This window comes from Zootoca vivipara, chromosome 16 (genome assembly GCF_963506605.1).
Source record: "Zootoca vivipara chromosome 16, rZooViv1.1, whole genome shotgun sequence".
In the NCBI taxonomy this organism is placed as follows: domain Eukaryota; kingdom Metazoa; phylum Chordata; class Lepidosauria; order Squamata; family Lacertidae; genus Zootoca; species Zootoca vivipara.
Window position 1 is genome coordinate 7,687,676 of NC_083291.1, and position 22,372 is coordinate 7,710,047.

The following is a 22,372-nucleotide window of genomic DNA, read 5'->3' on the forward strand; positions in this document are numbered from 1 at the left end:
AGAACAAAATCAAAATATAAAACCACAAAATATATAACCAAAATAAAAACAACCCAACCCCTCCCCCCAAATCCCCACATTTTAAAAGGGCATAGGATGGTATCGCCCAGCCCTAATGATAATAGATTTTAAAAGCAGACGGAATATGGAGTTTAATACTGCGCATGAAGCCTCCAAAAGGAGGGCAAATATTTTGAAGCAAATGTATTAACATAAACAAATCAACACAGACCTGGGTGTGGCAATAACACATGACAGGACCCCAAATTTAGGTTTAAATGCTCATGTGTGTTTTAACAGCACAATCATAAGTGAATTTGGTTCAACAGATAAAAGGATTTGAGCCCAAATGTGACTGTCCTGCTTTCAAGTTCTGAATATCAACTTGTTCCTGCAAAAACCTAATGGTGACTTAACTGAATTGAAAGAAGTGTGTGTGTGTGTGTGTGTGTGTGTGTGTGTGTGTGTGTGTTAAAGCTGTGTTTAGAGAAAAAGTATTGTGAACGGGGAGATGTCAGAAATGCAAGGTAAGAAAACATTGACTGCAGCTTGGATGAAAGATTAGGGATGGAAAACAAATACAATATAGAACTATTTTAGATTAATATTTAACTAGAGTGAGCTTGCCTGCAATTTCTATCATATTGTAAACACAAAGCAGGCAGAAGTTGTACATATGGATTCTAAAGTGCTTAGGAAAAAGACTGCTGGACTTTACACCTGAAATGCTATTCTATGCACACTTACTTGAGAACAAGTACCATAAAACTCAATGAAGTCATATTTTTGAGTAAACATGCATATGATTAACCTGATAATCTACAATCTACCACAAAACAAAAGTACAGAAAGATGTAGGTATGAACTACTCTTCAGTAGAGTAAGTTCCAGTGTCCAGTTAAATTATTTATTCTTCAAGTTCCAACCCATGCAACTCCATGACACATATACAAATATAAAGGTAAAGGGACCCCTGACCGTTAGGTCCAGTCACGGACAACTCTGGTGTTGCGCACTCATCTCACTCTATAGGCCGAGGGAGCCGGCATTTGACTAAGCCGCTTCTGGCGAAACCAGAGCAGCTCACAGAAACACCGTTTACCTTCCCGCCAAGCAGTACCTATTTATCTACTTGCACTTTGACATGCTTTCGAACTGCTAGGTGGGCAGGAGCTGGGACAGAGCAACAGGAGCTCACCCCGTTGCAGGGATTCGAACCACTGACCTTCTGATTGGCAAGCCCTAGGCTCTGTGGTTTAACCTACAGCGCCACCCGCATCTCTTTAATATACGGTACATATACACAGGAGCAAGTTAATATCTATGAAACAAGCAGGTTGGGGCAGCAGTTTTGCCACAAATACACACCTCTGCCCCATTCAACAGATCTCTTCCACTTAACAGTAAAGTAGCAGCAGGAACATCTCTCTGAAGCTGTAACTATTGAAACAGTTGCAGGAGCCTGACTGCATGATTTGCAATTCTGAAAACCACTTACAACTGTGAATAGTTACATACCTTTGGAAACAACCTTTCGGCATCTTATCATTCTAACAATTTTTTCAAAATTCTTGTAATTCAGTTGGATGATATCCCAGTTGGGATATTCATTGAGCAGAATACAAGTTATATCCACATATATCACTAGAGCCATGGAGCATGACTAAGTTAACTTTCACTCTAATACAATGTGAGATGAAATATAGGCTCACACATGGTTTTCTCTTAGATTCAGGGTGAGAAACAAAACTGGAACAGTGTGCTAGGCACCATATGGACGTGATACGTCCATCAAGGTAACAACCTAAATTCAACTGATTAGATAAAGGGCAGCACTTCACAAAACAGCAGTGAGAATAAAGAAGAGGAACACCTTATTGGTTATATCCAATGAAGTTGTCCTGCTTGTGCAGGAACTTCTACCTGGGGCACAGAGAGGGAGGGAAAGTTCTGTTGTGCAAGGAGAAGTCCTTGCATGAACGAGCAACTTTATTGGATACAGCCCTTTGTTTGTCTACAGCAGCAGTTCTCAATGACCAACGGGGGTGTGTGTGTGTCCATGGTACCATTCACACAACAAAAGCTACCATTTCCCCCCATTTTTTTCAAAAGTAGGAAGTTCATGGCTTGGCTTTTAAAAAACAGGGGGTCTGCAAAACGTGGCTATTCAGGAACCACTAATCTACAGAGTTAGCCACAAGCCAACTTTTATTTGACTAAAAAGGCACTAGAGCAATGCTCAAACACTATTGTTCTTCCTAATAGCTGGTAAGAGGCCACAGTGGAAACTTTTAAAAAGTTTTCCATGATTCACCTGGAGAAGGCATAAATTTAAAATACCTATAAGTGATAATCCATCCAAACATGTTGCATTTTTTAAAAAGTAGACATACCGATTTCTTTTTAACATTCTCCACATCTTTGAGTTCATTCTCAATTTTTCTAATTAATTCCCTGAGTTCATCAAGATTAGTGCAAATAAGCTGAAATAAGAGAAAAGATAACATAATCAAGCAGGGAGTTTAAAATGGACAATACATTCAGTAAAATTTGATACACATTTATTCAGAAGTCAATGGGTCTGACCTGCTCCCTGCTTTGCAGGTCTTTCCTCACCTGGCCTGGGAGGGAGCCTTGACTGACTCTCAATACAAAAGCTGAGGCTGCTAAAGAGATTATTGGGCTGGGGTATTGCTTACGGGAGCTGTTGCTTTTATTGATATTAATTTTTTATCTTTATTATGATTGATGTGGAAATTGTTCAACTTGCCTGTATATTTTTTATATTTTATTTATTGTTTATGACTACTTTTGTTATGTGTTGAAGTATGTATTTTTTCCTATTATAAGCCACCTTGAGCATGGTTTGAACTATGAAAAACTGGCACACAATAAAATGATGTATGTCTTTTTAGGGCCACAATTGTGGCCCTATGTTAAGAGTGTTCTACCAAATCACATTTCACTATTATAATGAGCAACAGTCAGTTCTATGGCATCCGAAGTTAGAAAATAGTCAGTGGGTTGATTTGAAAACTGCAAGTGTAGGAGACATAGGTTTGAGGATGGTCCATGCCAAATTTGGGAATAATGAGTTTTAACGGGAGACTTTGGCAAGTTCATCTTTCTTCCATAAACTTTGCTGATGTGGTTTTGGGAGAAATATTTCCCCATCTGTATTGAGTCTTTTGAGAAATGGTTTGTTGTGTTGGGTCAAGGGGAACGTCCGGCAAGTGCCATTACCCATGACTTGTAGTTTTTATTAAAAAGGCATTTTGATAGCCAATGTTAATAAATTGAATTTAATAAGGGTGTCTTGGGCATATTCTCAGTGTAAACATGCTGTGAGAATGGAATGCATGTGGAGTTGAGAGTGAATGAAAGGCATGGAGGGTCTGTTGGAAAATTACAGAATGTAATTTTGAGGGACAGAAAAGCACTTGGAGTGGGAAAGGAGATGAAAGGTAGAGATGAAAGTACTCAAAGTTCAGGCTTTAGCCTTGAATAGTTTATAACATTTAGGGAGAAAAAAGCAAGGGAGAGATTCAGGAGCAACTGTGCATGCTTTATCTGGTGAATTATATATTTTTCTATTGTAACTTTTGAAGACTAGGATCGCCATTTGGCCAGAAGAATCTTAGTTAGGCCTGTTCCTGCACCTTTAACAACCATGCAACCTGCAGAAATAAACCAGGGTGAATTTAGGGCATGGGAACCAACATAGCTAATGTTACCCAGTGAACTGGTTGTTGCAGGAGGGGAAACAGCAGTAGCCAGTAAATGTTGGCAACCCCATTAAAGACCTAGGAGCCAGGTTACAAAAAAAAAAAAAGTTGGCAACTTTTTCTGTCCCCTCCCATCCTTTTTGACTAAACCTACTGGGATACAAATATCCCACTAGGGTGATCATTCCATAAAGGCAAGCATTTATATTATCCCCTCTCCTCCTCTGCAAACTGTTCTGGGAGTGCTCCTAACCTGCACAGAGCCAGTTTTGGGGAGCATGGGGAACCTGATGCATGGAAGGAGAGGGAGAAAGCCCTGCTGCACAAGTGGAAGCTCTTGTGCAGGGCTCCACTGATGGGACTCATAATGTAGTAATTTTGTCAATATAGGAGAGGAATTTCCCTTAGAACAATAGTGAACTCATTCTCCCAATGTGGATCCTATGCAGCTAAAACATCACCACACGCAAGAGGGAATTGTCTAATCTATTGGTTCCAGGAGTTGTTAAAACTGAAAACACTGGCATAATTTTCTTTTTAAAAATCCTAACATTTATAGTGACTGTCAGTATCGATTGGCATTTTCAAAAAACAATTGGGAAAATATATTTTTACTTTAGATATTAGTGCTTATTCTTCACAAGTGAATTTATTCCCTTTGAAGTTATTTGTCTATTCATCTATGATCCATAAACAACACATTCCCCACTCCCCCTGAATCCAAAAAGCAGCACTACATGTTGCATTGCCTACTATTCTGAAGGGTTGCCTGACCTTCAGGTGTGGCTTTTCATGGGATGAATAGATCTGGTGGGAAGACCCCTCCCCCAATAAAAGCCCTAGTTATTTTGCATAAAACTGCACATAGCCCTTTTGGATTCTAGCGGTTGTAATTCTAGTACAAATCCTAGTATGTTTTACTATCAGTATCAACTAAAATATATGTAACTGAATATACAGTCAGCTTAATTCAATTCATCTGCCCCAGTAGAGAAAAACAAAGTGTTTTTTCTAGGCTTTCTGCCTTCTACTACATGAAGTACAAAAATTAAAACAGTGCAAAACTAATTAAAAAAACAAGAACCACTTACCTGAAATTCTGGATCAGCAGGCTTCGTAACAGATTTCCTTTTCTTTGTAACTGCTTTTTTAGATAATGATTTCTTTCCTTAAAGGGGGAGAAAAAGATTGAATTTGCCGATACCAAGATGCATATATCCATATATTCAAATTACATACAGTCTTGAAAATTAAATGGTAACAAAGATTGTGTAACAACCAACAAACTGATGGTTGCAGGCCACAATAAGAGTTTCTCTTCAGAAAGCTGTATTTGAGTAGTAACATTTGCATGAAATTAGACATACAAGAAGTTATTTTAATAGTAATCCTTTTGCTCAAATTCCATATTGTGGCTCCTCCTCCCATATCAAAACTATACCTGCCTCTTACAATAGGCTCTCTATATCCATATCCCCAAGAGAAGTATATATACATAGGCCTGAACATTGAGTCTGCCGGCTCTGAAAACACGCTTAAAAAACAAAATTTCCCAAAATCTTATACATACATTACAATTGCACCTTAACAGCCTATATACTGCTCTACCTGCAAAAAGCTTGTCAGCTCGCTTGTCAGCAGTCAACGCCTAAAGCTTTCAAAAAGGCAAACATCCACAGTCCTCTGCATTTGCACAACTGATAAGAGCTGAAATCCTTCTTAGCCCTAAAACCAATCACTTACTTTGAGTCATCAATGTGCTTTGCATAGAGCAAATAAGCATTGAAAGAAGTCAACCAGCCATACAGCTGTATAGGGACCACCAAAAACAGGGGATACACCCCCTATCTCACCTATTTAACAAAATACTTTATATTCATGAAAGATATCCACGCTGGATTTGTGTACAACAGGGTAACAACACAGAGTTTGGGCTTCATGTTATTGATACTAACAAGCATGCATCTATTGTGAGAGACATTCAATAACCCCTATGATAGGCAATATCACTCCCATTGTTACCTATTTATTGTTCCACCTGACAACAGATAGGTGTACAGAATTGTCTCTCTCTTGGGACAACTTGAGAGAGAAGGGATGCTAACTTCAACTCCTCAGGGATCATAGAAAATAGAAGAATTATTGAAAGAAGAATTTTGTAAATAGCAGTGGCTAGCCAAATTTTCCAGGAAAACACAGGAACAGGGTGTAATAATCACCTGTTTTTATCCATACCACTTGATTTTTCAGAGATGTATTGTCTCTTAATATTTGGGAACGATTTAGCATCATGGTTAATCAACATAAGATACGTCTAACATCTACTCATTTGTCTAATTATTTTTCAAAGCCATGTAAATTAGCAACCATCACCCCATTATATGGTAATGTATACCTTAATTGTGATTATGCATTGTATGAAAAAAACACAGTATAATATTTCTGTTTTCAAGCTACTGCCAATTGCACTGGGTGGATGATCCTGATGTTCTGGTGTTTGTGGGGGTGGGGAGAACACACTTTCTAAACATTATTTATACTTTTAAACAACCTTTTATTACAATGGCCACATATGAAAATTGTTGCAAATTATTTCTGCTGCTCTGTCCCTTCTCCTCCCCCCTCACACACTAAAAGGCTCTTTTTAAAAACCTTATTCATTGCTCCTTCTCCTACTGTCCGCACCCAAATTAATTGCTCTTTCTTCTTGAATCCCAAGCAGGGTGGATAATGAGTGGTGACTTTTCCTGCTCCTCCCCGCACCCACACACATTGTGGATCTTGCCTGAATAACACAATGTGAAAATTTGACACAATTTTGTGACATTTTGTTCGGTCTTAATAAAGGTTACCATGCAACTGGATTGTGGAGCTCCCATAATCCCCCATTTTTTTTCCAATTCAAAGCCATAGGGTGGGGTGGCAAACTGGATCAATGAAAGACACCTAACTCCTTCTCACTCCCCATCCCAGTTCAATTTACCAATGTAAACTGCGCTAGTATTTGCCCTATGAGGAAAACTATATTGATACCTATGTAGGTTCATGCTAAAGAACTGACAGCCAGTTGAAGCACCTGTAATATTTCTTTTGTAATCTGGAATTCTCGTTCCATCTTCTGTGAGCAGTCAGGTATTTTTTTTTACCATAGGCTACTAAAACATACAATCAGGACTGGAAAAAGCAATGTAAATTCCTAAGTATCAGAATCATTTTTTAAAACGAGCCCAAATCAAATGTTTTAAGTACAAGGACACTTAAAAAATTTTCACAGCTCTGCATGCAAAAGACTGAAATAAGGGTATTTGCTCAAATCACCTTACCCGATTTGTGCTTCTTGTGTTTGGCTTTCTTTTTCATCATGAGCAACTTATTCTGGATCTCAGGTTTATACGATTTCAATGAGTGGAGGTGAATCTCACGCTTTCTCTGAAGGCTTTCATTCAAAATATCTTTCAATTTCTTTTTCTTCTTTTTCTTCTTCTTTGCTCGCTCTTTAGTAAACTGTAGTGTTTTGTTTTCTACAGAATTCTCTGATGTAGCTTCTTTTGCAACTTTGTGGCAGTTCATGTCTGGATTGTCGCTGTGATTCCCATTCACATGCATCTGGCAAGTTTTAAGAGTGTTCTCCTTTAACGGGGTGGTCTCGGTTTTCACTACAGAAGATTCACCACATTTCTCCCCATTTTCCACAACCCTGATTTCTCCCGGGCTGAGGGGCCCCCCAAAGTTAACAACATCTCCTGGAACAATGGCTTTATCTCGATTTTCTTTATAGCAATCTATTGTAAAGTCACAGTCCCCACGAATTTTCTCTTCACAGCTGGAATTCGTGTCATTTTCTGGGGCCACATCCAAACAGCCCAAGTGCATCTTTGCTAAGCCGATATTGTTTCCAGATTCTGCCCCTGTGCAAGGCAGCTCTTCTTTAGCGCTAAGTCTAACTTCGCCATTGCTTTTGGAGACATATTCACATTTCACTTTCTCCAGTTTAATCCGCGGTACTCTTTTCACCTTAATGGGAGGAGCTGGAAACTCAGGGGCATGAAAAGGCTTCTGCTTGTAAATCCGTACATCTGCACCACAGAACTGCGGGAAGTGAACATAGGCATGCTCTAAGTAATCATAACCCAGTATCACCTCCCTGCACTCGTGGATAGGCTGCCCAAGTACTGCATCTTGCACATCTTTCTGGGTCTCATACACAAAGTCACAGAGGCCTTTCAGCAGCCACACTTTTTGACAAAACAGGAGCTCATGAAATGGTTTTTCCTCCAAAGGATTAATTTCCCCAAGGACTTTAAAGAACTGAGGACAAAGACCAAGTTTCTCTGCGCAACTGTCAGGATTGTCCGTTTGCCCCACAGCTGTATACCACTGCTGTACTTTCTGCTTAAGTGCTGCTTCCCAAGTCCTGTAAGGAAGAGTTGGCCTTCGATGCAAGGTAGATCTCCGATGAGGAGGACTTAACAAAGAAGTCATTATTTTAGACAAAAAGGCGCTACATTGAGGCATCAGAAGGCAGCGTTCTAGCTCATAAAAGACTATTTCAGGCAAATTTAAAATATGTTGTGCTAAACAAAGGAAATGACCAATAGCTGGGATTTCCCACATGTTTTCCATCCGAGTAGGTGATGCTTGAGACAGAAGTGTCCTCTCCCATTCTTCAATTTCTTTTTGGCTAGCTTCTTCTGCCTCTTTTCTTTCTTGCTCTCGAAGCCTAAGGAAGTAAAACAAGTCCGGTTAAGTATTAAAAGCAGCAAGAAAAAAATAAAAGCAATAAAGAAAGCATACTTGCAGAAAAAAAGATTTTTACTGACTTTGGGTAACACCTCAGAGCTGAAATATATAAACCTAACAGATGCTACTGAAATGGCAGACTGGCACTTATGTGGCCCTGTTGCTACTGGTCATGGTAGCTATTAATCAACTAACATGTTTAAAATCCTAATCAGATTCAAATGTTTTGATATTCTATTCTCCACTTCATATATTTGTTATATATGTTATATATACTGATGATACCCAGCTCTACCTCTCTTTTAAATCAGAACCAGTGAAGGTGGTGAAGGTCCTGTGTGAGTGCTTGGAGGCGGTTGGAGGATGGATGGCGGCTAACAGATTGAGATTGAATCCTGACAAGACAGAAGTACTGTTTGTGGGGGACAGGAGGCGGGCAGGTGTGGAGGACTCTCTGGTCCTGAATGGGGTAACTGTGCCCCTGAAAGACCAGGTGCGCAGCCTGGGAGTCATTTTAGACTCACAGCTGTCCATGGAGGCACAGGTCAACTCCGTGTCCAGGGCAGCTGTTTATCAGCTCCATCTGGTACGCAGGCTGAGTCCCTACCTGCCCACTGACTGTCTCTCCAGATGGGTGCATGCTCTAGTTATCTCTCGCTTGGACTACTGCAATGTGCTCTACGTGGGGCTACCTTTGAAGGTGACCCGGAAACTACAACTAATCCAGAATGCGGCAGCTAGACTGGTGACTGGGAGCGGCCGCCGAGATCACATAACACCGGTCCTAAAAGACCTACATTGGCTCCCAGTACGTTTCCAAGCACAATTCAAAGTGTTGGTGTTGACCTTTAAAGCCCTAAACGGCCTCGGTCCGGTATACCTGAAGGAGCGTCTCCACCCCCATCGTTCTGCCCGGACACTGAGGTCCAGCTCCGAGGGCCTTCTGGCGGTTCCCTCATTACGAGAAGCCAAGTTACAGGGAACCAGGCAGAGGGCCTTCTCGGTAGTGGCACCCACCCTGTGGAATGCCCTCCCACTAGAGGTCAAAGAGAACAATTACCAGACCTTTAGAAGGCATCTCAAGGCAGCCCTGTTTAGGGAAGCTTTTAATGTTTGATGGATTTCTGTATTTTAGAATTTCTGTTTTTTTGGAAGCCGCCCAGAGTGGCTGGGGGAACCCAGCCAGATGGGCGGGGTATAAATAATAAATTATTATTATTATTATTATTATTATTATTATTATTATTATTATTATATAAGTTCTACATGTCATACCTACTGTGTTTCTCATATTTTAAGGCATACCTACAAAATAAGCCATGGCAGGGTTTCCAAGGGTTGGTGAAATATAAGGCATACCCCAAAAATAAGCCGTACCGGGTTGTGGTGGGAGGAAAAGGAAGATGCTGCTGCCACGAAGAGGAGCCACGAAGCCTCCAACACGAGGCAGCCGCTTCTCCGGGCTGCCTCAGACGGACGCCCCGCCACCTTCCCCCGCCCCTGCGTCTTGCCGTGAAAAGCCGGCACTGAACACAACTTCGGAGGTCTCCGAAGTTGCGTTCAGTGCCGGGTGAGGCAGGCAAGACGCGACGGCGGGGAAAGGTCTTCCCCCGCCGCCGCTTCTTGCCGCAAAAAGCCGGCCGCAAAAAGCCGGCACTGAACGCAACTTTGGAGGTCTCCGAAGTTGCGTTCAGTGCCGGGGGAGGCAGGCAAGACGCGGCGGCGGGGAAAATAAGCCATGCTGTTTTTTTGAGGAAAAATAAATATAAGACGGTGTCTTATAATATGAGAAACATGGTAGTTCTACAGAAAATGGAAATGCAGCAGAAGACTTTCCCCCTTTTGGTTCTTCCACATGTACACCATTAATCAATAAGAAGAAGTGGAACCTACAGCAAAATGTTGCGGTTTATATTCCTCCTCCTAACAGTAGTGCTGATGCTCAGGGTTTCAGTCAATCTTTATCTCCAAGAACACTATTCAACCTCACCTCTTCCTGAATTTTCTGTTTTACAATTGACACAGCACTCCATGGCTACTAAGTATGCTCAATTCTTGTTGGGATATTTGAATGTGCCTATGGCTCACCTCTCCAAAAGGGTATGGGCGAATGTGATGCTAACATCCAATACCAAGATGAAGGTCTACCAGGCTTGCGTGTTGAGCAGGCTGCTTTATGGAAGGGAGTCATGGGCAACTTACAACCACCAGGAACGATGCCTCAAAGCCTTCCACATGCACTGCATCAGGAAGATTTTGGGCATCACATGGCAGAGCAGAGTCTCAAACAAATATGTGCTCTGCCAAGCCCACAGTCCCTGCATGCTTGCATTCCTGTCTCAAGCGACATCTACACTGGCTTGGTCATGTCCACAGAATAGAAGATAGCAGGATTCCCAAAGAGGTGCTCTATGGGGAGCTGCCTTCAGGCACCAGGCCTGTTGGCAGACAAACTCTGCATTACAAAGATGTCTGCAAACATGACATGAAGGCTGGCAAATCAACTCCACTGTGTGGGAATCCCTTGCAGATGACTGCAGTGTCTGGAGACAGGCAATCAGGTTGTGCCTCCATAGCAGTGACGAGGAATGACGGCTGGAAGGAGCACACAGAGAAGAAATACCATGCTGCATCCACAGCACAGCAGCATAGCCAGACATCTTCATCTGCCCCAGTTGCAACAAAACATGTCTCTCCTGTATTGGTCTCTACAGCTGTAGAGTTGACTTCACCCCCAAAGGCACACTCCTCCATTGTCTCCTGAGACAGATGGAAGCCAACAACTGTGCCACTGGTTCATTTTTAAAGAGCTTTTTTTGTACTTTTACCAACATCAGAGCTCCTCCGAGCAGGCAGATTATTCCTCAGGGTCCCTGCCATAGTTACAAGTCTGGCAGTGCTCACCATCACAGTTTGCCATTACAGTGGTACCTCGGGTTACGTACCTGATTCGTTCTGGGGTGCGGTTCGTAACCCGAAAAGTACATAACCCGACCAAGCGTGAAAGACCACACGCACGGCAAAAAATACTTCCGGGTTTGCGGAGTACGCAACCCGAAAGTATGTAACCCGAAGCAAACGTAACCCGAGGTATGACTGTAGAGAGAATTATGCCAAAAAGTTTATAGAGCACAATGTTATAGAAAATGGCCATTTCTCTTCAAACATATACTGTATTTAACTGCCTCATCAGCCTAGGAGAAGGAAAGGAAATGGGGGCTATAACTTGTGCATAGTGCACTTGCTAAATTGTGATTGGCAGTCTACTTCCACCGGAAGTGAAGTGCTGTGGCTGGCTGCCACAGTGGCGCTAAATGGTTTGCCAGGTCTTAAATCTGGACTTACCAGAGCTGCCATTTTAATTCCGCCGCTGGCCATAACATGCACACAATGGGGTGGAACCAACATAATTAACATGATAGTGCAGATAAGTTCAGGCTCAAAGGCCCAGAGCACTGCTGAGCATCACCTTCAGGCCACTGTCACCATATTTATGCCACCCTGGGCAGGCATGCTGTCTGCTCGCAACAGCAGCCACTTACTAGCATCACTAAGCAGCAGCCTAAGGCAAAGACTGGCAGTAGCCTGGAAAGAGCAGACCTTTCTGGAGCTCTAGCATTTGTCCAATAATGCTGTGTGCTGGAACCAAGCCTTTATAACAGTCATTCATGTTCAGCTGCCTATAATTTGGACAACTACCAGCATGAAATTGGGGGAGTTTTAGGGAAGGGGTCATTATAGATCAGTGATAGAGCACGTCTTTTGCAAAAAAAAAAAGGTCTTCAGTTCAATCCCTGGCATCTCTAGGTGAAAGTATCGGAGTAAGAGTAAGGGAAAGGCCTCTGGCTGAGACCCTGGAGAGCTGCTGCCACTCAGGGTAGATAATACTGGGCTAGACCGACAATAAGTCTGGTCTGGCATAAAGCAGCTGTCTATGATCCTAAATTATACTTTACAATACCTACAGGCAGGAGCCAAGGAGACATTAGCCTGGGGGTAGAGGCAAAGAGAGAAAAGTGCTTATAAGGAAAGTCAATTCTTGTTGTTCAATAAAGAAATATTAATTAATTGTTAGAACACACAGCATTGTTAATTGCCTCGCGTGCTCAGAAGCAACTCCCACTCAATTTGATACAACTTGCTTCCAAGTAAGAGCGTGCAGGACTGTTTTCCCCACCACCACCACGCCATAAACTAGAAAGATATGCTTGTATCTAATGATGCTTTGTGCAATAGGAAAGCACTTCTGCTAATTCAAGGTGCTCTCTCCCCACTTCCTTCTTCCTGCTACAGCCACTCATGTCACACAGCATGCCATTCCAGAGGGGCCCTTGACTATCAGCTTTTCAGCAGGCTGCAATGAGGAAAAGAATAGGAAAGTTGTGCTTTGCAACCAGAGTTACACTTTGCCAATTTCAGCTTGTTTTTTTTAAGAAAGTTTTTTATTTCATTTTATGATGTATAATTGTGTCTTGATTAAAGATAGAATTCATGACTACTTGGATTTCAGTATCTTACTTTGCTCTCGTTTAGAAAAATATCCAGATCAATAAGCTAGGCTGAATACAGCATTCTTAAGAGTCTCCAACTACAAATAATAGAAAGTCATAGTGCTTTAACTCTGACTTGGTCACATCTTAAACACAAAATACATCATATATATATTTTTAATGATTATAGAACTTTAATGTTCATTCGCTTTCCCCATAACTGTATTCACTTATATATTTCAAATTTGTTTTTAATTTCATTTGTAACCAGATATTACACTATAAACATTTACTATTTTCAGTAAATGGAATATAAACATTTCCTCCTTCGGGGTACTATCAAAATAGCTGGTTGAGTATGTTATAGGAAAATAAAGCTGCTTTCACAGCTGTGAAACATGTTTAAAGCATGTAAAATCAGAACATGGAAAACTTTCCATGTTAGAAAATGCTACAAAAAAACCAACCATGCCCAAATAAATCACAGTGTTGAAGGGCAAAAAGCAATTTTGAAATACTTTTTAAAAATGACTGATACTCTGTTGCTAAACAAATTCACTTAGAAAAGGTCACATACATGTCCGCATTGCCTCCCCCCCCCGCCCCCAACTGCAGCTCTTCGTGTTGTGTCAGAGGTTTCTGCCAAATGTTTTGTGAGCAACTAGTCAGGTAACATGGAAATTTAGAATGGCAAAGGCATCACATGACCCATTCACACACTGCTATACAACTGTTTGCTCTATCATGCCTGAAGAGTGAATTCCAAATGTCTTTTGAAAGTTGATGTTCCACTTCTGTGTGCCCCCAGTGAATCCTTTCATGCATAGAGCCTTCTGTGCCAGCAGCCAAAGGATGATCATACGAACTATCCACAGTTGAACATGTAGCAAGAAACAGAAAGAATAATACTAAGGTATTTTAGAACTCAAACATCAGAGCTACACCGACAATCCGCCCAACCGAATGCAGTGATGATATTTCCCTTAGACAAGTCACTGAAAGACCAAATTAACTTACAAATACATAGACTATTATCAAGATAGAAAAGGACTAATAATGAATACCAAACACCACTCCCATAAAAAAGCCATTTACAGCAAAAGTTGAATCTATCTTGTAACCCTCTAAAATATTGCAAGAACATCACTGCCAAACACATACCCACCCATCAGCAAGAAGAGAACGTTTAGGCCTCATGGCATGCAACTGACGTGCCTGGATTCTTACCAGTATAATACAGATAAGGTGACTTATAAATAACACAGAAACTAAAATGCAAGGTACAACAAAGCTGATGTATATAGACTTTTCTCAAGTTTGAATCTTAATTTCACATACCAATATTTATGGGATGTTTAAACAAAATATTAAGTCTTTTAGCAGTTCAAATGGTTACCTGACACATGGTCACTTGTATAAACAACTTGCTTTACTGTTCCCCTGCAACATGCTAAAGATTAAATATCTTTAATCTTCAATAAAAAAAACAGAAGTCTAAAAAGCCATCCCTTAGAAATTATTTGTTGCTCTTCCACACAGCACTAAAGACAACATAGCACACTTTCCCAGGTACTCCTTTTGGCATACCATACTCAACTTTACTGTAAAAGAATTATTGCTGAGATGTTAAAATACATTTTTATGTGTGGGGAGGGAAGGAGTGTTTGAGAACTAAAGCAATGTGCAAATGCATTTGACAAGTTCTGTCCTGACATGATAATGCCTTGTGAAATGGGCCTCCCTTGTAAAACCTGAATTCCCCATATATGGCTGCAATTCCAGCCAAGAAGAGTAAAGAATAACATGCCTCAAAGATTGCAATAGGCATCCACCTGCTTCAGTGCAACAACAGTCCGATCACCATCACATTTACAAATCTTACTACAAACATAGGTAAGTCCACACAATAAATAATTCCTTGTTTGCACATCCAAGCACCCACATTATGCATCACCACCAAACTGTCAAGATCAATAATCTAAGCAAAGCAGAGTATTTAATATAATCTCAGTATCTGGCCAGTTGGGTTTCAGCAAAAATGTCAATCTGTATGTATTTTTTTGGGGGGGGGTGTGATTTATGTTTAGAGAATTAATGTGTGCATTATGTACTTTTCTCTGTGTGTGTGTCCTTGTATTATTCCATGACGAACAATAAAAATCAAGAAATAGTTTTGTTTAAAAAATCTAACACCATTTAGTTTCAAGCTAATGCTCGTAGACAGCTTTCAGGGTGTTGAGGTGGAGTTACCATGACTTGGAGAAAATGTGCCAGAAGTGTCTTTTTTAGTCAGGTGTGTAGTTCTGGGATACAGAATTGTCAGACTGCCACGCTCCACACGTTGATGCATGATTCAGTGACAACACAGAAAACTGGTGTTACAGCCAGGCCACTATCACATTTACCTTGCTGAAAACCTTTCTCCTACTTCACTTCTGCATGCCAATCACGTGGCAAGATGTTTTAGTATTATTATATACAAATTCAAATGAAATTTGTATAAAAAAAGAAAACTATTTCTGAGAAAGGAGTACTGCATCTTTAAACACTTGCCATTAAGTCACAGCATTTTCCAACTACATGAAGAATTAGAACAATGAGAACTGTAGCAGGGCAGTGAAGCCCATCTTCTGAAAGAAGTGGAATTAGGAGAAGAGGCCTTCATAATAACTGACGTTATTTAATTGGGGAAGCAAAGCAAGACAGTCTGTCTAATTAGTAACTTTGCCTATGTTTCAGTCTCTCTTTCCTTCTCCACCTTCCCAAAATATGTACGATTTCCCCGACATACCAATATTATCCATGGATGTCCATTCACCATATTAAGAAAAGCAAATTAAGTATTGATTATGTTCTGATACCTCGATAAATAATGATAAAATTCTAATGAAACTGAGAAGGTAAATACTCTCCCAGCAATATGAAGTGCTTTGCTATAAAATATAATTTTAATAGATACAAAAAGACAAATACATTACAAAACAACAGAAATGTGATAATGATATGCAAGGTAACATATGAAGGAGAAGACATAGAATAAAGAACAGACCATGTGATTCTTCTTATTCTAGACTGTCAACATACTTAATTCATAGGACACATTTTCAAATGTTTGACTGCCTAAATGTGATATTCAGTTACATAGAACTCGTAGGCTGAGAAGTCAACTTCGAGGCAGAAATGATGGGGAAGTGAGTGGTATGTTTGATCTCCCAAAGTGGCAAAATTGGGGGGGTTGGGGTGGGGAGGAAAGAACAGCTAAAAACAATCCACTTTTGCCTTTTACCTCTTTTCTTCTTTTGCTCTCAGTTGCTCTTCCTGTCTCAGAACCTGAACCATTACGGATTCAAACACGCCTGTGGTCAAGCCTGCTAAACTGCGTGGTGTTGAACGCCGCCTTGTTGAAGTACAAGCTGTTCCCTTCTCATCTTCCAGCCCACAGAACCCTTTAGATGTTACTCCTATTGCTGTCTTCTCTCTCAAATGCCTTGAAAGAAAAATCAAATCAATGCACAAGAATATTTTTCCTGACCACCAGTAATCCAGTAGCTACACTTTTAAAACTTATAGAAAAGGGCCAAGTAAAATAAATATGGTGACTCTTCAAGTAGTATGGCTGCACGTTTTCTTCATAGCAGAGGATGCTTGTTACTTAAAAAGAAGAAGAATCTAGATTTAGTGCTATCATTTGAAATTTGAAGGTAGATTCTCTCTTTACAATAGAACAATGTTCTTCCGAGGAAGTAATTAATTTTCTCAAATCAGTTTCCATTCATCCTTTTTGGACAGGTGTATACAAAAGTATACACAAAATACTCTGAAACACAATGCAATCCTGCTAAGATAATATTTTCCATATTTTAGTAGCACAGGTTCAGTTGACATGCCAAAGCACGCTCAGAACAGCATGAGAGTGAAAAGCACCACAGAGGAGCAAAACAGCTGTGAACTCCCCATAGGAACCCACATTTGCTTACCATTCAACTTAACATCCTGGTTTACACAACACAGTAATAGCACATTATTTTTTGTTCAAGCTTATACACCAATCAGAATGATTTAAAGAAACTTCATTCAAGTCAGACCATTTGTTCATCCATCGTAATACTGCTACTTCAAACCATCGTTTCTGGTTCACACGTTTGGAAGCAAACTTTGGTTTGCTGTAACTGTTGTCCTTATGATCTGGATGTTACAATACACCATAGTTCACTATAACATCCACATCTATAGTGTGGTATGAAATTGTTAAGTACTTGAAGGGAGCAGGAAGAAAACAAATCCAAATTTCATTCATGATGGCCAAGTCATGATTTGGCTGCGACATCTAAATCAGGCTTCTGCCTGCAAAATGCCTTCCTTTATTATGGCATCTTTGATAATGATATATTAATTTTAATTAGGAATACAACATGAACCCATAAAAAATACCATTCCTATTTTCAATGCCAGAACTTTTGTATTGTTTTTAATATTTGATGCTTTGTGTTTTTGCGTGTGTTGGAAGCCGCACACAGAGCGGCTGGGATAACCCAGCAAGATTTTATAATAAATCTTTTATAATACGTTGAATATGGATCTTGTTCTATATGAATCCAAATTGTCCTCAGGTGAATAAGGGCCCTTTCTTATGGATTAATGCAATGGTTGTTACTTGTGTAGAGTTTAGCAAAGTGTTATTATTTCCTCTAAAACTAATGAACATTTTGTACATTTTTTCAGAAATAATGAGTGATGGGGTTCTTTCCTATATGGAAGCTATTTATAGTTTTTGTCATGTCACTGACAGTAGGTTAGAAAGTGGGGTGCCCTTCTCTTATCCTGTTAGCCTGGAGTGGTATTCTTTTTTGTATGAGACAGTCAGCTATTACCATCTCTTTCTGAGATGACATCATCCATACATCCAATAAAATTCTGGTAAACCAGAAGCTCCTAGAAGAGGATTCCAAGTGAAACACTTTAGAAATCTGCATAAGATAGATAGGGACACCTCTGAGGCATGGCCAGAGCTACAATGCTTTATTGCCAGGTTTGATGGGTGTATGTGTCAGTCACCAATACGAAAAACGACCAAGACTCCTCCAATTTTCCCTGTGTGTACATGGGTGTGTTTGCATGCACACAAACATGCTTGTCCAACATTGTCTGCTGGACCCTGCTGCAGCATCCCTCCTGAAGCAGAACAGAGGTAGAGTGAGGTGTCCAGCCAGTTGCCGCAGGCAGTGTGATCCGTTTTATTAGTTTGTTTTCAGTAGCAGTCCGATAAGCAGAGATACATGATAAGAACGCCACTAAGAGTTCAAAGCCTCAATGCTTAAAAATCAGAAGTTTCCATTCCACAAACCTGGATTCCACCCACCCTGTGAATAAGCTCTCACCACCATCTCTTTCTGCTTTTAATGGAATGCATGGAATATGCTATCAAAGAGGGCACTTATCAAATAGTGCCCGACATATTAAAATAATGCTCACTTATACAACCATCTTATGGATGTCTACTCAGACAAAGTCCCCTTCTGCTCAGTGTGGCTTACTCCCTAGCACAAATAAGGGGACATATAAGTCATCTGTAGACTTGAAATCTTTATCAGTTATCTGTAGAAATACAGAAGAGGAAATACAGAATAGGTAGACAGTCATATTAGAAAGCTAAGCTTATCTTGGGGATTTCCAGAATATTACAGTTGTGTGGAAAAGGATGAATATCCCCGCCCAATATAAAGAATAACAATTTCCCCCTTATTTATCTAGTCACCCTTAGACCTGACACTATATAGTTTATCAGCCGTTTTAGTCTTGGCAAGTTGCAAGCGTGCATGGGATTGCAGACTTTAATGAAGCTTTATAACATTTTATCTTCCTTTAGTTTTGAACCTAGGGGTGTATCAAAACTAAATTTTAATTGGATTATATCAATTGAACTTAATAGACATGTCAGTCATATCCATTAATTTAAATGGGTCAGCTCTGGGTATGCCTAATGTTGAATACAACCCCTTCTTCCTAGATTTAAAATTTCTTTCCCAAGGTGGGATATTCTCTTATCTTCCCTCTCCTATCCCCCTTATGAGAATTATCTCTTTTTCTTTTTCTTATTCAGTAACACAGAAAAACTCTCTCTGATCTATTTATTGCATGCCTGTTCAGGTTTAACTTGTTATGACCACAGACCATTCTATCTCTTTTGGGGGGACAGTATTGTCCTATTTGCATCTTTTAAAAAGAAAAAGAAAAAATGAATCTTATATCCAAAGTATGGGTAACTTATTGTTGGCAAGATCTGCACCTCCAAAGCTCTTCCTGCTGGGACTAATGTATATACAACTAGAAAATGAATATAGATTATTGCAATATATGATCACAGGGGAGATTGTTCTAAGCACATTATTACCTACTATGGAATAATTGTTATTGAAATTAATGGATTTGGCTAAGCTGGCAAAGTTGATGTGTTTAATTAGAGCAAAATCTCTGTTGACATTTATTAATGATTGGAAACCCCTTATGGATTTTTTTGAGCCAAAAAGATAATGAGCTCATGATATCTGGGTTTGAAGAATGAAAAAAAAGGTTGGTTTATGGAAGATAGAAGAGTTGGATGTTATTAGGGAGCAGGAGTTTTGCAAATGTTTTTAAAGCTGAGAGACAGAGAGTTGGAAGTTAGTTTGTTTTTTCTTCTTTTTTCTTTCTTTTCTTTCTTTTAGTTTCCATGTTAAAAAATGCTTGATATTTGATGTTGACCTTTGTATATTGTTTTTCCTTTGTTTTTCAAGATTTAATACCCCACCCCACCCCCCAGAGTCTTATGAGTGTCTGATTTGGATATTATTAAACATTAACTGATGTTATAAATATTTTCATGTAACATTTTACACACATATATCAAAATATCATTACAGAACATCGTTATCTGTATAGTATAAAAAAGGAGATATGCAAACTGAGGATATAGCTATGCCTATTAAACATTTTTACAGTTTGCGCAAGATAATTTACTTCAAACAAATGTATGGTTAATTCCCACTTTTCCCTTTTAACAATACTATAATGCAAACATTATATTTGGGGTACTCATTAAAGAGATAAATCAGACTACCGGTACAATCCTAAGCATACTTAAACTGAATGAAGCTGTTTCTGAGAAAACATGGTTGGGACTGAACCTTATTACTGAGTAAGAATTACATTCTTACAGTTTATATTTCTACACCCCCTGTACCAAGGAATCTGTTATGGTGCTTATAACTATTGGCAGAGAACTAACTATTCATTAGGTCACTACGGCTTTCCCACAAGATATAGTGACGGAAACCAACTTGTTGGCTTTTAAAGAGAGAATTAGCCATTTGGCTAGTTAGCTCTTGATAGCGTTGTCCTCCATTAATTTGTTTTACGTTCTATTTCCACTCTCAGAGTGTTGTGTATTGAGTCAAAATATTTTATCTCTGTATTATTATTGTCTGTATTTGCATTAGGATAAAGTAACTGCCTTTTGGTTCCAGAGGGTACAGCTACTATTGGTTCATTTAAGCTGCTTTATTTGGATCCTCTGCCTTATTGGTTTCCTCCAAAAGGCAGCACTGTGATTGCCTGATATTGTTCCCTCCAAAATGTATCCCTTTCTAGCTAGTCCCCTGTCCCTATAAATGTAGCCTTCCTGCCTTCAGAGTCAGTCTTGTTCACTTTAATAAAGAACTGTTACTAGAGAACTGTCTCCAGCATGTTATGTCAAGAGAGCTGAAATCACAAACCCCACGTCACAACACAGAGGCAGTATGTCTCTGTATACCATTTGCTGGGAATCACAAGTAGGAAGAGTGCTGTTGAACTCAGGTCATTCTTGTGGGCTTCACAAAGGCATGTGGCTGACTACTATGGGAAGAAAATGCTGGATTAGATGAGACTTCGAGAACGGACTTCGGGAACAGATTCTGTTCGACTTCCAAGAGACACCTACTGTACTGGTTTCAATACAAGAAGCTTAGCCTAAGTCTGGTGTTCCCAGAGCTCTTGCCACTGGTTCTTTGGCTTTTACATAGAACCGATGAAAGTGAGTTGCCATTCCCGCTTAGCTTGGCAGAGACAGTACAGAAGGATAAAATGAAATAGTAGGCTAGAACCCAATATTCAGGATAAGCTTCCTTAAGTTAATTTAATAGAACCTAATATTCTTGTTTACTTGACATCATGACATCTAAGTTTAAAATTATTAAACTGTAGCCAAAGGTCTAAAGTGGATTGATTTAGATTGTACAGTACTTTGCTCTCCACAGTCCAGGTTTCCCTCAAGCATACAAGAAATGGTTATCATCCTTTTCCTCATAAGTCTGCCGCAAGCCAGGTTGTAAGCAGTCCTGCCTTGGGTTAACTGCTTGCTAAGTACGAAGGTGGCACTGTGGTCTAAACCACTGAGCCTCTTGGGCTTGCCGATCAGAAGGTTGGCGGTTTGAATCCCTACGATGGGGTGAGCTCCCAGTGCTCTGTCCCACCTCCTGCCAACCTAGCAGTTCAAAAGTAGATAAATAGGTACCGCTGAGGCGGGAAGGTAAACGGTGTTTCGGTGTGCTCTGGCTTCCGTCACAGTGGTCCGTTGCGCCAGAAACGGTTTAGTCATGCTGGCCACATGACCTGGAAAGCTGTTTGCAGACAAACGCCAGCTCCCTCGGCCTGAGAAGCGAGATGAGTGGTGCAAACCCAGAGTCGCCTTTGACTTAGCCGTCCAGGGCTCCTTTACCTTTTAACTTCTTGCTGCTATCCCACTGCCAAAATCTATGAAGCAGCACCAGCTGCAGCTTGAACACAAGCTAAACTCTGCCCCGTAACCAACCAGGGGTTGGGGACAGGCTAGATGTGGGTTGTGGTTCTGAAAATTCTTTCTTATCTTCCCAAATTCATCCACCCACTAGTACCATCCTCATCGCTTTGAGGGTTTTTAGTTTTAGTTTTTGTTTTTGTTTTGTTTGTTTTTTGGTCCTGTGTGAGGCTGTAACAGCAAGGAAGGGGGAATCCTGGGTTGCAATTAAAAACTGTTTTGTTAAGAGAGATACCTCTTAGACCTCCAAGAAATGCAAAACAAAAACAAACAAAAAACACCTCTTTATTAAAGGAGACAGAATACACACACACCCCAAAACGCAGAAAGCACACACTTCCTGCCTCCTATACACACAAAGTACACAGGCAAGCTGAAAGCAAATTTTGCTTCTCCATATCCTGGGTTTTGGTAATGTAGGATCCCACATAATTAAAATGGACCCTCTTGAATTAGCATGATTTTTACATGGGTTCCCCCCCCCACAATCATCCAAAAATTAAAGCTTATATTAGCTTCTATAGCTTACACAGTAAAAAATAAGAGAACTAGTGCTTGCCAGTTCTCTCATTGTGCCAAAACATTGATTTGAAGTGGATCCTGGT

At 40.2% G+C, this 22,372-nt stretch overlaps 1 protein-coding gene across 2 annotated transcripts in view; it reads right to left on the reverse strand.

Moving 5' to 3' along the window:
- The window catches only part of BRD10 (bromodomain containing 10), a 36,218-nt gene that overhangs the window by 8,093 nt on the left and 5,753 nt on the right, over positions 1-22,372 (reverse strand). Inside the window, exons 2-5 of one of the 2 annotated variants that reach the window (XM_035140995.2) lie at positions 16,242-16,442; positions 7,049-8,445; positions 4,817-4,893; positions 2,394-2,483 (exon numbers count right to left, since the gene is read on the reverse strand). In XM_035140995.2, the coding sequence (XP_034996886.1) occupies positions 2,394-2,483; positions 4,817-4,893; positions 7,049-8,445; positions 16,242-16,442 (1,765 nt within the window). The remainder of the gene's footprint in view (positions 1-2,393; positions 2,484-4,816; positions 4,894-7,048; positions 8,446-16,241; positions 16,443-22,372) is intronic. The other variant, XM_035140996.2, reaches the window with a different exon arrangement.